Source organism: Cebidichthys violaceus, unplaced genomic scaffold (genome assembly GCF_023349555.1).
Source record: "Cebidichthys violaceus isolate CVI_PGR_0920_01 unplaced genomic scaffold, fCebVio1.0.p SCAF_71, whole genome shotgun sequence".
NCBI lineage: Eukaryota > Metazoa > Chordata > Actinopteri > Perciformes > Stichaeidae > Cebidichthys > Cebidichthys violaceus.
Genome location: NW_027176939.1, coordinates 232,501 through 247,379, shown reverse-complemented (window position 1 = coordinate 247,379; position 14,879 = coordinate 232,501). Strand labels below are relative to the sequence as shown.

The 14,879-nt window shown below is 41.8% G+C and overlaps 2 protein-coding genes across 4 annotated transcripts in view; one reads left to right on the top strand and one right to left on the bottom strand.

Annotated features, from left to right (window-relative positions):
- Positions 1-2,822: 2,822 nt before the first annotated feature.
- neurod1 (neuronal differentiation 1) lies at positions 2,823-7,377 on the bottom strand. The gene is made up of 4 exons (XM_068736700.1): positions 7,288-7,377; positions 5,264-5,517; positions 4,173-4,402; positions 2,823-3,937 (listed from the first exon to the last, which is right to left on the bottom strand). The coding sequence occupies exons 2-4, from the start codon at positions 5,503-5,505 to the stop codon at positions 3,375-3,377; spliced, it is 1,035 nt and encodes a 344-aa protein (XP_068592801.1). The 5' UTR covers positions 5,506-5,517; positions 7,288-7,377; the 3' UTR covers positions 2,823-3,374.
- A 3,858-nt stretch (positions 7,378-11,235) lies between these two features.
- The window catches only part of itprid2 (ITPR interacting domain containing 2), a 32,802-nt gene continuing 29,158 nt past the window's right edge, over positions 11,236-14,879 (top strand). For 2 of the 3 annotated variants that reach the window (XM_068736652.1, XM_068736650.1), the window contains exon 1: positions 11,236-11,339. The gene's annotated coding sequence lies outside the window, so the exon portion shown is untranslated. The remainder of the gene's footprint in view (positions 11,340-14,879) is intronic. The other variant, XM_068736651.1, reaches the window with a different exon arrangement.

The following is a 14,879-nucleotide window of genomic DNA, read 5'->3' as shown; positions in this document are numbered from 1 at the left end:
AGCGGCTTTTACCGGACTATCTCGTGCACGCGGGACATCCACCGGTGTCTAAAAGGCACGCGCGCGCTCCAAGCGTGAGTGCGCACACTGTAAGTAGTCGCTATAGCGCTGTATGATGGAGGCACTTCTTACTGATTATGTACAGCTGTTTACTTTACTACTTTAAAGACTACTTTTACTACACCTAAGTTAATAGTTTACATTTGTATACATGCATGTATTATCAGTACTCTTTTACTATTTTACTTTAGTAAAAGTACCAATACCACAGTGTAAAAACAATAGGCTACTCTGGTACAAGTACACTTATGTGCATTCAAAATGTAAGTATAACAGTATTATCAGCAAAATATTGGTTTTATTATGCTACTAAAGTAAAAGCAGCCTACTCGTTATGCAGAATGACCCTTTTAGAATAATAACTGTCATTAGAATGTAATTATTGATATTATTTATATGATATGTAGGCTACATATCATATTAAAGGTGCAGCTGGTAAAGGTTGGGCTACTTGTCTTTGAATCAGCAAGTTGCCAGGTTGGATTGAGGGTTGCCAGTTTGATCAACAGGCCTGTGTGTGACTGTTGCTGCTTTTTGTCTGAGGTCACATTCAGTCAGTTTTATTTCATGAAAGGCAAAAACGTCCTCGTCACTTTTTCTTCTACGGGGAGCCAGCAGGATAAAAGCAAGTATCAAAAGGACGTCAACCAGGAGGCTAAAAGACATACAGTATGTCTGCTTAACTTCCCCAACTCAGCAGCTTCTCAAATGGGGCTGAATATGGAACTGGAGCTTGAAGGTGATTAGCTTAGCTTAGCATAATTACTGGAAGAAGAGGGAAATACATGGCTGTGTGTAGAGAAGGGGATACAGCGTTGGAGGCGGGGCCAAGTTCATTCCTCATGAAAGTTGCTGCATGAAGCCACAATGACTGGTCTGCTGTGTATAACATGACACAGATCTTCCACACTTCGTCCCCATCCGTGGACCCGAGGAGAGCACTAGTGTTTCCTTTAACTAGCTGCTCGGTTTCGGGCTCATTCCTATGAACGACAGCTCAAAATATAACTCGGCTGTTAGTGCATTTTACAACTTTTAGGCCCCAATGATTGAAATAAGGGTTATTCAAGTGTTCCTATAGGATGGTACAGACGTCTCTTTACCAGTGTGAGTCTAGAGGGGAAAACATGTTCGGTCCAATGACATCACGGACCCAGAAGTTGTAATTCCGCGCTTTTGCCACAGCGAAGATTGTCTTCAAAGCTCGGAGCTCTTCCTGGCGGCTTGGGGAAATAGCAAAAGTTCAAAAACACACATACCAACACCCCAATGTACCCACTACCAACACCAACGCTATGAAGTCTACTACACTGAATACAGTCCTCCCACTGTATGGTTTTAAAAGACACATGGCAACCAATCAGAGCGCATGGTGTTCCCTCGCTGTGGTATAAGCACCATCCTATGTGTGTGTGTGTGTGTGTGTGTGTGTGTGTGTGTGTGTGTGTGTGTGTTGATGGCAGATGGCTGGATTTAAGCTGCATTAATCAGTGTTATGATCAGCCAACAGACTGAAACACAAAACCTCTATCACAAAGACTACTGCTAATGCTACGATTGATACTGCTAATGCTGCGGATGCTGTGGTGCAGTGGCTGTACTCTGAGTGTAATTAAAAATGTCCACATGATGTTTTTATTATTAATATCTGTCTCCATAAAACAATAGAAGCAGCTGAGCTGTATTCTGATAAAGTAGTATTTTATGTCTCATAGGGTTCAAGAGAATAGTTTCTGTTGAATCGTTATGCTGCAGTCTGACTTTCTCTCATTATTATTCCACTTTAACAGGGGGGCTAAATGGTGGGATATGGCCACCATATTGTCCCTGTTGACTTACACACACACACACACACACACACACACAGCAGGACATAGTGTGTATGGAGGGGGCTCTCATGCATAAACAAGATCATTTTCATAAATTAAAATCTTGCCTGCAGAACGAACATCTGTGCCCTTCATACACACACACACACACACACACACACACACACACTTACAGTGATCCTGGTTTTGTCCTTCAGTCTGTGAGATAATGTTGTTAACGTGTTAACAGGGTTTTCTCTGTAAGGAGATATGTGTTTTCTCCTCATGTGTTTATCAATACTCACTGTCGTCACGTGGAAAACTCGTAGCTCCTCTTCGTCTGTTTGTCAAATATTACAAGAAGCTCACTGCTTAGTCTAGAGTGGAGCTTTTGACAGCAGCTGTGTGGGAAGACGGATGTTGTAATGATTATTTATTGTAATTATCATCTTTTGATTAATTGTGCCCTTTGCAATTTCCCAGAACCAAAGGTAATGTCTTCAAACGTCTTGCTTTGTGAGACCAACAGTCTAAAACCCGAACATGTTCAGTTTACTATCATAGAACATGAAGAAGAGAAATATTCACCTTTGAACCAGTCACATTTAAAAAGTCCTCCAATGAAGATATAGTTTATTATTATTAACTGTTTGTAATATTGACATTCATTGTCAATGGACCAGTCGATTAGTCGTTCATCTATATACCAGAATAGATCCATCTGATCAGTTTAAGCAGTTCAAATGAGTAATCATATCTGCAGCAGTAAAACTAAATAAAAGGTTTGTATACCTCACATGACTGCGTCGATGTTTCTGTGTTCGTGTATAAATGTGTCGTTCAAACATTTTGAACGGATTTGAATTCGATTGAAGTCGACCGAACCGGCCTGAAGGAGACTGAATTAACCTGGAAGAACCAGAGGAAGGTGATCTGATGAACAGAGTCTCTCAGTTGAATCACATGGAATTCCTTTTAATGAAAGGCCTTTATAAACATCTATCTTATAAAATATGAAGAGTCACATGAAGAGTTAACAGAACGCTACAGGAACGTTATAAAAAGCAAAAAGTAAAAACCACATGAACAACAGGAACATGTCGGCCTGACGCCGGCCCAAACCCCGGCTCAGAGCCGCCGTACACACCCAAAAATAGAGAAATCTTTATTCTTTCAACATTTGGAATTATATACTGAGCATCGCTCAGGCTTGAACAAAATTGCATAGTTTCCTCCAGATTATTGCTCATTGATTATTGATTACTTTGAAGTGATAATATGGATAATAACGAGACATTCAGAGGGCGTCTCCCGCAGGATGAAGCGCTACAGAGAAGGTTACATCGTCGGCGTCACTTTGTCATCGCCATCGCAGAGCAGAAAGACAGAGAGAAAGGAAAGACGGAAAGAAAGACAGCTATGGAACAATAGACATACGTAAAACTGTCTGTCTCTCTGGATAACTGTCTCTGTTCGTCTCTCGGTCCTTCGTCCTCCTCCTCCTCCTCAGGAGTCGTGGAAGATGGCGTTCAGCTGGGCGTTCATCATCCGCTCGTGGTGCGTGTGTCCGTCAAAGCCCATCAGCCCATCCACCTGGAGCTCGCTGCACCGCGGGTTGGACCCCCCGCCGCCGTAGATGGCAGGGTGCCCGCCGGCTCCTCCCGCTCCTCCGTAGTGCACGCTGAAGGAGAAGCTCTTGTCGTAGTCGGCAGCCGCCGCGGCCTCGTGCTTGAAGGACGAGAAGTTCCCGTTGATGCTGAGCGGCGGGCTGAGGGGCGGGTCAAACGCCGGGCCGTCCGACACCAGCACGCCATCGAAGAAGGGCTCCAGCGGGCCGTAGGGCTGACCTTTGACCTGGTGGAAGATGTGGGAAGGCTCCATGGTGCCGTAGGGTGGGCTGGGCAGGCCGGCCGTCAGCCCGGGGCTCTGGTAGGAGTAGTGTCCGGGGTAGGTGGCGGCGCCGGCGGCGGGGAGGTGGACCGGCAGGTCGGGCGTCTGCTCCGGCAGGAAGGTTCGAGGGTTCAGCTGCAGGCAGCCCGCCACCAAGTTAGTGGTCGGCTGAGACAGACCTGAGAGCAGAGAGACGATAATCAGTCAATGCTGATAAATAATACCAATAAAGAAGAAAATCATTTCTCGGTTCCTTTTATTGACATTTCAAAATATAAAACTCTCCCTGATTGAGGGCCAGGGGCCATATTGTTTCCCTTCATCTTAATTTCATATCAGCAGAGATCAGACCCCAGACTGGCTCGGGGGTTTTGGTCGACCCGGTCCGGTCTGGTGCTGTAAGGAGACACTGACCTTTGCAGAGCGCCTGGACGAAGCTCATGACGTCGGGCGCCTTGCCGGAGCGCAGGACCTCGCTCAGGGCCCAGATGTAGTTCTTGGCGAGGCGGAGCGTCTCGATCTTGGACAGTTTCTGGGTTTTTGAGTAGCAAGGGACGATTTTCCGCAGACACTCCAGAGCGTCGTTCAGCCCGTGCATGCGGTTCCTCTCGCGGGCGTTGGCTTTCATCCGACGGACCTTAAACCTGCAGAAACACAGAGCGGGTTCAACGTTAGCCGCCGTGTCAGTATATCTGTGTCTTCCTAGCAGTGACAATCAGCATCCAGCCGTTAGCACGTTAGCTTCCAGGCATTAGTCAAAAGCTGGTCAAAGCTTCAGCTTTATTTCAGGTTGCATTGTGGGAGATATTCTTTCATCACACTGCTGTGTCTAGCGTGAGGCGACCAAGAGAAGAGAAGATACTGACACTGAAACATATCTTAGAGAGTGAATTAATTGTGTTATAACAAACGTTATAACTCATTTTACATGATTTAACACAGAGCTTCAGCGTTCAGATAAAGTGATAGATTTAATAATTAACAGAAAACGTCTAGTTTATGGTGGGAGGTACTCGTTAGTCTTGGCTTAGTTTCTAAGCGTGACTCAGTTACTATGGGGAACACGTGTTAAGCTTAAGAGGATAAGACGGATTTTACGATCATCTTAAACTGAAGATGTTTTGGGGAAATGAGACCCAAACTGAGACTCAGATCGGGAGAGCAGGGCGGCTGCTGAGGCTTCTGGGTAATGAAACACCGGTCCGATGGTCCCACTTTAACATATTCTCTGATCCATAGTTGATTTTTAAATCATATCCTTCTTAAGTTTGATGGTTCTGTTTTTATTATTTTCATCAAACAATGATTTTGCTGAATGCTCATCCAGATGTGTTGTCCCTTTAGAGGGATGATGACACTCGTATACGGTCAGATTTACATCAGATCTACAGTCCTGCTCCTCAGAGGATGAACCGCCGCGTGATGTTTCCTCTATCGCCACCCTCAGGACAAACTGTACTTTTGCATTTTACTAGTTTTAAATACTAGTTTTAAATCTCCTTCACCTCTGAATTCGAGCCTTCGTCATCTTCTTCTTCTTCGGCCCTCGCCTCTTGGGTTTGTTTTCGCCGTCATCGTCCTCCTCTTCCTCCTCATCGTCCTCCTCCTCTTCCTCCTCGAGATGGTGGGGGCTGTCCTCCTGGTCTTCTTCGCCTCCTTCTTCTCCTCCTCCTTCCATGGGGCTGTGAAGCTCCTCCTGCTGCTCCGACTCCACTGACTCCTGCTCCTCCTGTACAGACCTGGTCATGACGCTGATTCTCTGTTTGAGAGCGAAGGAAACAGAATATGTTCAATTAACAACTCACCACCACGCTTAATGTCTGCAGAAGAAATCTTATTTAAAGGACGTAATTAAGCTGAGGCCTGCCGACAGTTATTACGGTTTTAATAAATGTTGCAGTACAATTATAAATCACCTCCTCATTTCCTCATATTTTCATGAACAGGTGGCATTTTTTTTAATGATCATTTAACACGCAAGACGGTTATTTTTTTGCCAAACAATAAAAAAAATATATTTTGCTCCAAACTCATTTTTGCTTCTTTGGATTAAAGTTCCGTTGGATTTCACGTTACAATATCATGATTATTCAGATAAACCATTTATGTTTTTATTTAATGATGAAAACATTTATTCACATGAAATCTTCATTTCTGTGTGTTGAACAGCATACGCAGGTAAGAATGACGTTCTAATTATATTTACTTCAGAATAAAATGGACATAACACAATTTAATATATATATATATATATATATATATATTTATATATATATATATATATTTATATATATATATATATATATATATATATATTTATATATATATATATATATATATATATTTATATATATTTATATATATATATATATTTATATATATATATATATATATATATATATTAAATTGAGCTGCTTTGATTCGTTACTTGAAAACACACAGAAAGGTTTTTTGTAACAGTTTTTTTTAAATGCAGAAAGTTCTCAATCTAATTCAGAACGGAATCTAAAATAACAGACACGTAGACTATACTTTAAATATTAATTTATGAGGCTTTGTGTGTTTTGTTAAATAAAATCAGTTCAAGTGATATTCTTCTTGTGTCTGTGCAGGAACAACGCATTATGAGTAGAACATCACGGACACGGAGAAATAAACGTCTACAAATAAAGAAAAGGAGAAAGTTAAAAATAATTCCCCGCAGAGTTAAATCAATTGAATTTAATTTAGACCAAACATCCCGCATTTGACGCGGACGGCCTAACGATGTTTAGTTTAGTTTTAGATTTATTTAATCAAACATAAAGTCATAAAAAGCTCAAATCTGCAGCGTTGGTCACAGAGATGAACAGATCGTGTATCAGACGTCAACATTCAGTCCGTTAAAAAATAAATGTTGCGGATGATTTACGGACGTCTTAAAACGCAACAATTCATATTCAAAAGCTTACTTCCAGCCAAATACTTCTAATGAGGTGGTTCATTAGAAATATCTGGCTGGAAGTAAGCTTTTGAATATGAATTGTTATTCTTATGATAATGAGTGTACTCTTCCCGCTTTACTGCTCCGGTTTATTCAACAGACAGAGCGAGGTGAGACGTGAAGGACGAACACAAACAACAACAAGTAACTGAATAAAAGACCAAAATAACTGCACGAGAAGAAGAAGAAGAAGAAGAAGAAGAAGAAGAAGAAGAAGAAGGGAACACACATATATTATAGGAGTTTAAAAAATAAGCTTTTAACATTGAAATTTAAAAAATGAAATAAAAACAATTAAAAACAAGTCAGACTTTAAGAATGAGGAATCTTCGTTTATTTAGGTTATGACACATTATTGTTATACGGCTGAATGAATTATTGAATTACTGAATCAAGTGTTGATGATTCTCTGATTTCAATCAGCTTTAATGGGTCATTCATTCATTCATTCATTCACATAGCTACATAATGAATCCCAGTGATCACCCTGAAGGTTAGATTACTCCGATCACGATCAGGAGGAATCTTTAACAGAAGAACACGTACCTGTTGTAGCAAGCCGCTGTTCGTCAGATTGCACGCATCCCGCGCGCTCTGTGTGCGTGTCCGGGCGTGACTGTGCGTGATCTGCTCTGAGCTTTCTGAGGTGTGTGTGTGGGAGGATGCTGCATTTATACTCGGCACACACACACACACACACACACACACACACACACACACACACACACACACACACACACACACAGGAGGGGGTAATTAGCATATCGAGGCCACACCCTCCCGGCACGCGCCATATGGTACGAACGTTATTAAAACGGCCTCTCTCTCTCTCTCTCTCTCTCTCTCTCTCTCTCTCTCTCTATCTCTCTCTCTCTCTCTCTCTCTCTCTTTGTGAGGAAAAGTTGACCATCTGTCGCCACATACAGCCACGCATGCGCAAACACGAACGTGATGAACATCATGGAACTATAATATGATAGTTTGTAAAGGTGTATCCTTACTGCTGTTCCAGAAGAAGAAGAGAACTGTGGACATATAGAACATCAGATAGGCTCTGACCAATCCAGTAGCATTCTGATTGCAATGCATTCTGGGTGCATTTACACCTGCATTAATGTCAGTTCTTTGTGATCCAGATTAAATATCCATGTTACAGATTACCAGGGGAGACGGGGTCCAGATGAACTGTCTGGTGCAGGTTCAGGTGTTGTCAATATAGGGTTCCTCTCACCTTCAGCTGCACTCAACCTCACCGCTGGTCTTCCTCTGCCTGAGACGAGCCACACCTGTGAAGCTCGTTGGGTTGATGGAAGGTTTTAGTCACTAGTGGAGAGGCTGTAGAGGTCCAGCACTAAGTCGGTCCAGACTAACAACTTTGGTGTTTCTCTCAACTTTTCACAGAGGGACGTTTCATAATTTGGTGTATGACAAATTAATACTTGAAAATAATGACAGCTAATGACATTCTGTGCTGAATAGCAACTGTTAGCATGCTAACAGATTAGACTAACAGGGTAAACATAAGACCTGCTGAACATCAGCATGTTAGCACAGTCACTTTGAGAATGTTAGCATGCCGACATTAGCATTTAGCTCAAAGCAGCGCTATGTACGGCCCTGCAGAGCTGCTAAGATGCAGTAGAAGTTAGTTGGGTGGTTGAACAGCTTCAGAAGCTTCACTCTGCCGAGGGAGGCCAATGTAGAAGTGTCTTAAAGCCTGCATTCTCTCTAGTGTCCACCAGGGGGCGACTCCTCTGGTTGTATAGAAGTCTAGTCTAAAATGACTCTACTTCTCTCTTGATTTATTCCCTCAGTAAACATTGTAAACATGAGTTTATGGTCTCAATCTCTAGTTTACAGTCTTCTTCAATACAGCATGATGTTCATTTAGTACATTAGGGGCGGGCTTACTGTGATTGACAGGTCGATGCCGCTACCAGAGACGTATCCGGTGTCTCTACGTCACTCCTCCGCATTTTAAATATGGTAATTTACGTTCATCGGTTGCAAAATAAACAACATGGCGAAGGCCAAATTCCAAGATGGCGACCGCGAAATCGCTGAACTCGACGCTTCATCACATCAGTCCACAAACCAACGAGTGACGTCACGATGACTACGTCCGCTTCTTATTTACAGTCTATGATTTAAACGTTAGCTTGTAGCGCGTTGGCTACATCGACTGAATGTTAAGAAAAAAGTCAGCAGAAAATGGAGAAACCCAGTGGGCGTGGCTTACCCAGGCAGAAGGAGGGGCTTATCCCATCACTCCAGAGGTTGTGACCAATCGGAAAGAAGCAGAGGACTTTGGACCGGGCTGTGCTCCGGTGAAGAGGTTGCTGTGGTTGCTATGAAGTTACCAGGCAACCTGAGAGGACCGGTGTGTCCGTCCCATCGGCATGATCCTCTGACAGCTAATGGTTAACTCAAGATCAATGCAGCAGACTCTCTGCCGGGTCCTTCAGGATCAATGAACACAGAGCTCCGTGCTGCTCATGGAGGGATGACAACTCTTTTATATAACAGACTTCATAATGTCGACAATGAACTTACTGATATCCACAACGGGACACACAGAAGTCACAGTGTGATCTGATGGTTTTCAGTCAAAACAAAGCTGGAAGTGTCTCTGAATGTCTTTAATGTAGTTCTAATGGATGAAGACGTCCAGAGATCATTTTACAGACGTTCATCAGGAGAATAAAGAAGAGTTTGACCTTTTGATTAAACAGCAGCGAGGTGACAATAATTCAAGGGAGAGAAATATGTTGTTACTCGAAACAAAGTGAGGAAGAAAGAGCAACTCTCTGTTGAATAACAACTATTATTCCATACTGCAGGTGGTGTGTGTGTGTGTGTGTGTGTGGGTGTGTGTGTGTGTGTGTGTGTGTGTGTGTGTGTGTGTGTGTGGGTGGAGAAGGTCAGATTAACCTATTCATAAATAGAATGAAGCAGCCAATGAAAACTCAACACACACACACACACACTTCCACGGCAGTACATCTTGGACAGCAAACAGTGTTCTATAATACGATTCACTTTTACATCATTTAATTTGTAAAAACACTTTCCTTTATCCTCCGATATCTAGCATCTATAAGCAGTATACACACATTCAATAAAGGGTTTATAACACACAATAATGTAGTTATAAGCAGATATACACAAAGTGTTTTTTAATGTTTAGTAAATTCTCCTATAAAGACATATTTTATATTATAACTGTATTTTACTGTATTGTTTTTCTTCATGTGTTTGTACAGCAGCCTGGGTGACGAATACATTAATACACATCTATATGTGCTTACTATGACATTACAGTGTGTTATAAACCATTTATTGAATGTTTATGTACTAAGGTTTATTTAAGGGGACAACAAACACTCACATGAACAAGCTGCAAACAACCCAAACGACAAAACAACAATGCTGCATCAGAACAAATAAAACAATGAACTGTTAACTAAACGAACAGGACACCGTCACGAGAAAGAGGATCCAACTGCACAGTGATAGAACTACTGAAAAACACGTGAAAGATGTCTCAGTGTAAGAGAACATCATCTTTTTATTGATATGAAGATAACAATGATGTGCAGGTATGGGACGGAGCTAATAACAACAAGCAGTTTAAGCAGTGAGGATAGTTACAATGCATCAGATAACAAGAAAAGATCCACCTCACATGGATTTGAAGAGCAAGTTGTGACACGGGGAGGAAGACGAACGTCATGTTAATAACCACGGTCAGTGTAATCCAGTAAAACATGAATACACCAATACAGTTTCTTTCTGATGTGATGTGTGTGTATGGTTTAAAAGTAAGTTGGGTATCAATCCATAATATTTCATTGAACTTTCTGGGATTACCTTCAACAGTAAAAGTACATTTTTCATCCTGGTGATTCTGTTTATGGAATAACTAATCACAGATAAGCTGTTAATAGTCATTAGTCTACGTTTAGATAACTAAACGTTTGTTATCAACGTGTTGGATCATCAGATGTGTTATCAGCAGCGTCTCATTAAAAGATGTTCATCTATTTAATGGTGTTTGGTTCCATCTGGTGGTTAAAGACGGTACTGCAGGTTACCGCACACTTTCTTTCTTTCTTTCTTTCTTTCTTTCTTTCTTTATCATACATGTATCGATCTGTCCATCCATCTCCCTCCACATATAGTTTAGTAAATGTACTAATTATTACATGTGTTATTATTATGTGTTACTATTTCCCATCACTGTGTAACGTCACTGTTTCTGCTCTCAAACAACAGCAGCAACAGTTTACAACAGTTACAGTATTATTATTTATTGATTTAATTTGTCTAAATGTATTTAACTTCCGATGAAGTATTTTTAATGTTGTCAGTAGCGGGTGTGTGAGTACTTCCTCCTGTACTGTGACCGTGCTGCGTGTACCGAGTCCGTCCGCCAGGTGTCGCTGTTTGTCGCCTGCAGCTGGGGGTCGAGGACACGCCCCCTCTCCTCCTGCAGGTTTCAGGAAGCGGAAGCAGGAATGTTGGTGTGTTTTCAGAAAAAGTTTGGACAAGTTTGACAGTTTTGGGAGCGGATACATAAACCGCGGAGAAACATGACGGTGAGTAACTATATACGCTCGCGCTACTGCTAGTGAATACTGCTCGTTGTACTAGTGGTAGTACTGCCGGTGTGTTGAGGTAGTGAGGACACGGAGAGCGTATCTGCTGTCAGTCCTGTCCTCCGTGTCCACAGCGAGAACCACTGAACAGGACCAACGAGTCTGAGACACGGGGACACTTCCACGACACGTGGGGGTTTAATACCGAGGCTTACTTTATGTTCAGGTCGAGAGTCCGCAGGTGTTCGACGATAAGTACTGAAGCTCCACAGTGATGGAAGAACATTCACCGCTCAGAGTACTGTAACGAGTACTTCAGAGTACTGTAACGAGTACTTCTACTGTACGAGTACTGCAGTCCTTAAAACTACATGTCAGAGTCTGACGTTACCTAACGCATCGAGAGGGTTAGCGCGCGACACTTTCGGAAAATTAATTATGAGAAATGATATTTCGTTGAACAGCTGTACAGTACAGCTCAGACGTCACTCAGTCAGTCGATGGACTGAACATTAATCTGCAGCTGTTTGGGTAATCTTTACATAAGTTGTCATTCAAACACACGTCACGGTTCAGCTCTTTATATTTAAATGATTTCAATGATTTCAATCTTTTCATTTGATTTAATTTGCTCTGCTGGTGTCAGTCTGTGAAGATGTTTCTCTATTTAATCCATCGATGAGTGTGAACATATTCATCACATGAATACATGAACATATTGATACATGAACATATTAATACATGAACATATTAATACATGAACATATTCATCACATGAATACATGAACATATTGATACATGAACATATTAATACATGAACATATTCATCACATTAATACTTGTTAATATTCATTAGTTGATATTTCAGAATGAGCTCCACCTCAACCTTTGACCCTGACTCACAGGTAATAACGATCTAGAGATATAATATGAAAGGGTTTTACTTTTACAGAAGTAGTATTTTCAATGCAGGAGTATTTCTATGGTGTACTGTCAGTTCTTTTACTGAAGTAAATGATGTGAATACTTCCTCCACTACTGCATTTCAGAGAAAAATATCAACCTGTGACCATCACCTAGAAGATGATGCGTTATTACAGTTTATTAAGTATGTAAATACCTCCAGCTGCAGCATTAAAGTACTGCTGTCATGGTAATACATCAGCAGTACTTGTCTCAACATAGAGTTACCTCACAGAGACAGTGAGTACTGCATCATGAGCTCCTTTGATACTTTCAGTACTTTGTGTTCCTAATAGTTCTTTATTTCATTACTGTTTAAAAACAGGACTTTTACTTTGTTAATAATGTTCTGTTGTGGTATTACTACTTCTACTTTGAACACACACACACACACACACACACACACACACACACACACACACACTGACAGATTTACTTTCATTATTAATTGAATAATCTACAGGTTATTGTGGCATCAATTAGCAGTGGATCCTTTACCTGAGTCAGAATAATGACACCACACGGTAAAAACATAGTGAAATAAATGAAGGAATGAATTCTACTGAATTATAAAAAACTGAAATAATATTAGCAAAATGTACTTAAAGCATCAAAAGTACTTGTTATGCTGCAGAACGGCTCCTATCAGTGTGATATATATATATATATCTATATATATATAGATATATATATATATTACATTATTATCAGGAGGCAGAGTTTCCATGTTAATTGATGAGTTCATTCTGGCTTCTTCATTCACTACACTCTAGAATACATTGAGTACATAAACACATTGTTTATTAAAGGATACAACACACACACACACACACACACACACACACACACACACACACCCTGTTTTTCAGCAGCTGCTCCATCAAACACCAACGGCTCTGATTCAAACTATCAGAAGGATAACTGGGCCGACTGCTGCCGCTCCCCAGAGGTTGACTGATGATCAGCTGATCGCTGTCAGAAACAGAAAGTCACTTCACTGCAGTGACAGAGATCCTTCACTGAAGTCAAAGTAGAAGTACACGATGCATACGTCACGAGTACACGTCACGAGTATAGATGATCAACTCCTTTCTCTGTGTCCTTTAATGTTCTTCTGTTTCTGTCACTCGTGAGTTAAAGAGCGTTTTCATGTTCTAGTTCGTCGATGGGAAGTTTTACATCCTTTGTGTACTATTGTGTAGATGAGTAGTATTTCATCACGGCTCTTTATAGAAAGAATAACTAGTGTGTGTAGAAGTCAATGCATGTATTGCAGTAGAAAGTACGGTTGGTGTATGCAGATCAGGTTTAAACTGCTGCAGTAATTGAATGAAGTGGATTTGAAGCGGTGCGGCGCTGCAGTGAGGACGTCAGGAGAGCCTTTGTCCAGCTCCTCTCTGAACCTCCTGTAAACTGTCTCCCTGTCTCCACTTCCACTCCGCCTCAGAGCGTTTGATCTCCGTCAGAGAGCTGAGGGCTGATGAGTGTGTCTGCCGCGTTCAGGTCGCAGGAAGCTCAGCGGGAGCCGTGACCTCTGAGTCTGTGTCAGGAGGTCAGGAGGTCAGGAGGTCAGCGGGTCGTCAGAGAGCACAAGATCCTCACCGGTTCATGTGCTGTTGATCCAGGTCCTTAGTAAATGTACTAATACCACAACAAAGAATACTCTTACTTAAGTAAAAGTATTAATATGCTGCGACCGTTGTGCTATTATGTAACATTTATATATCGCTCAAGCTTTAATATAGAAGCCTGATTTAACAGTTATGGTTAGTTATGGTGAACTACAACTAATGACTATTATCTTTACGGATTAATCTGCTGGTTAGAGTCACACCGTCACTGTGTTTGTTTTATCCAACCAGTAACCAAACCTCCAAATTACACTGTTAGAATATATATGAAATTGATTTAAATTTATAAAAAGAAAAGCAGCAACTCTTCACATTTGAGAGGCTTGAACCATGAACTGTTTTCACTTAAGGTGTGACTCTAACAATAACTCAACCAGACATAGTAGGTGAGCTGATTCAACAGTCGTCTACCTGGTGAACGTGTGACGTCACATCAGTAACAACGTCACCAGTGTACTGGAAGAACAATCGCCTGCAGCGCTCTCTCTTATGTAACGTTAATATAAAGTCAAGACAGAGGGTGAGACAGAGAGTGAGACAGAAGGAGACAGAGGGTGAGACAGAGGGAGACAGATGGTGAGACAGAGAGTGAGACAGAGGGCGAAACAGAAGGAGACACAGGGTGAGACAGAGAGTGAGACAGAAGGTGAGACAGGGTGAGACAGAGAGTGAGACAGAGGGATAGACAGAGGGCGAGACAGAAGTGAGACAGAGGGTGAGACTGAGGGATAGACAGAGCGTGAGACAGAGGGATAGACAGTGTGAGACAGAGGGTGAGACTGAGAGATAGACAGAGGGTGAGACAGAGGGATAGACAGTGTGAGACAGAGAGTGAGACAGAGGGATAGACAGTGAGTGAGACAGTGGATGAGACAGAGGGTGAGACAGGGTCGTGGTGGCTGCAGAGGACTGTCTCTCTGCACACGGTCCTTGTGTTTGTTGTTGT

Excerpts from the sequence above, each read along its gene's own strand:
- neurod1 (XM_068736700.1), bottom strand. The coding sequence starts at position 5,505 with ATGACCAGGTCTGTACAGGAGGAGCAGGAGTCAGTGGAGTCGGAGCAG. Across the intron at positions 4,403-5,263 it reads ACGAAGGCTCGAATTCAGAG|GTTTAAGGTCCGTCGGATGA; the intron begins GTGAAGGAGATT and ends GTGTTTCTGCAG. Across the intron at positions 3,938-4,172 it reads CGTCCAGGCGCTCTGCAAAG|GTCTGTCTCAGCCGACCACT; the intron begins GTCAGTGTCTCC and ends CTCTGCTCTCAG.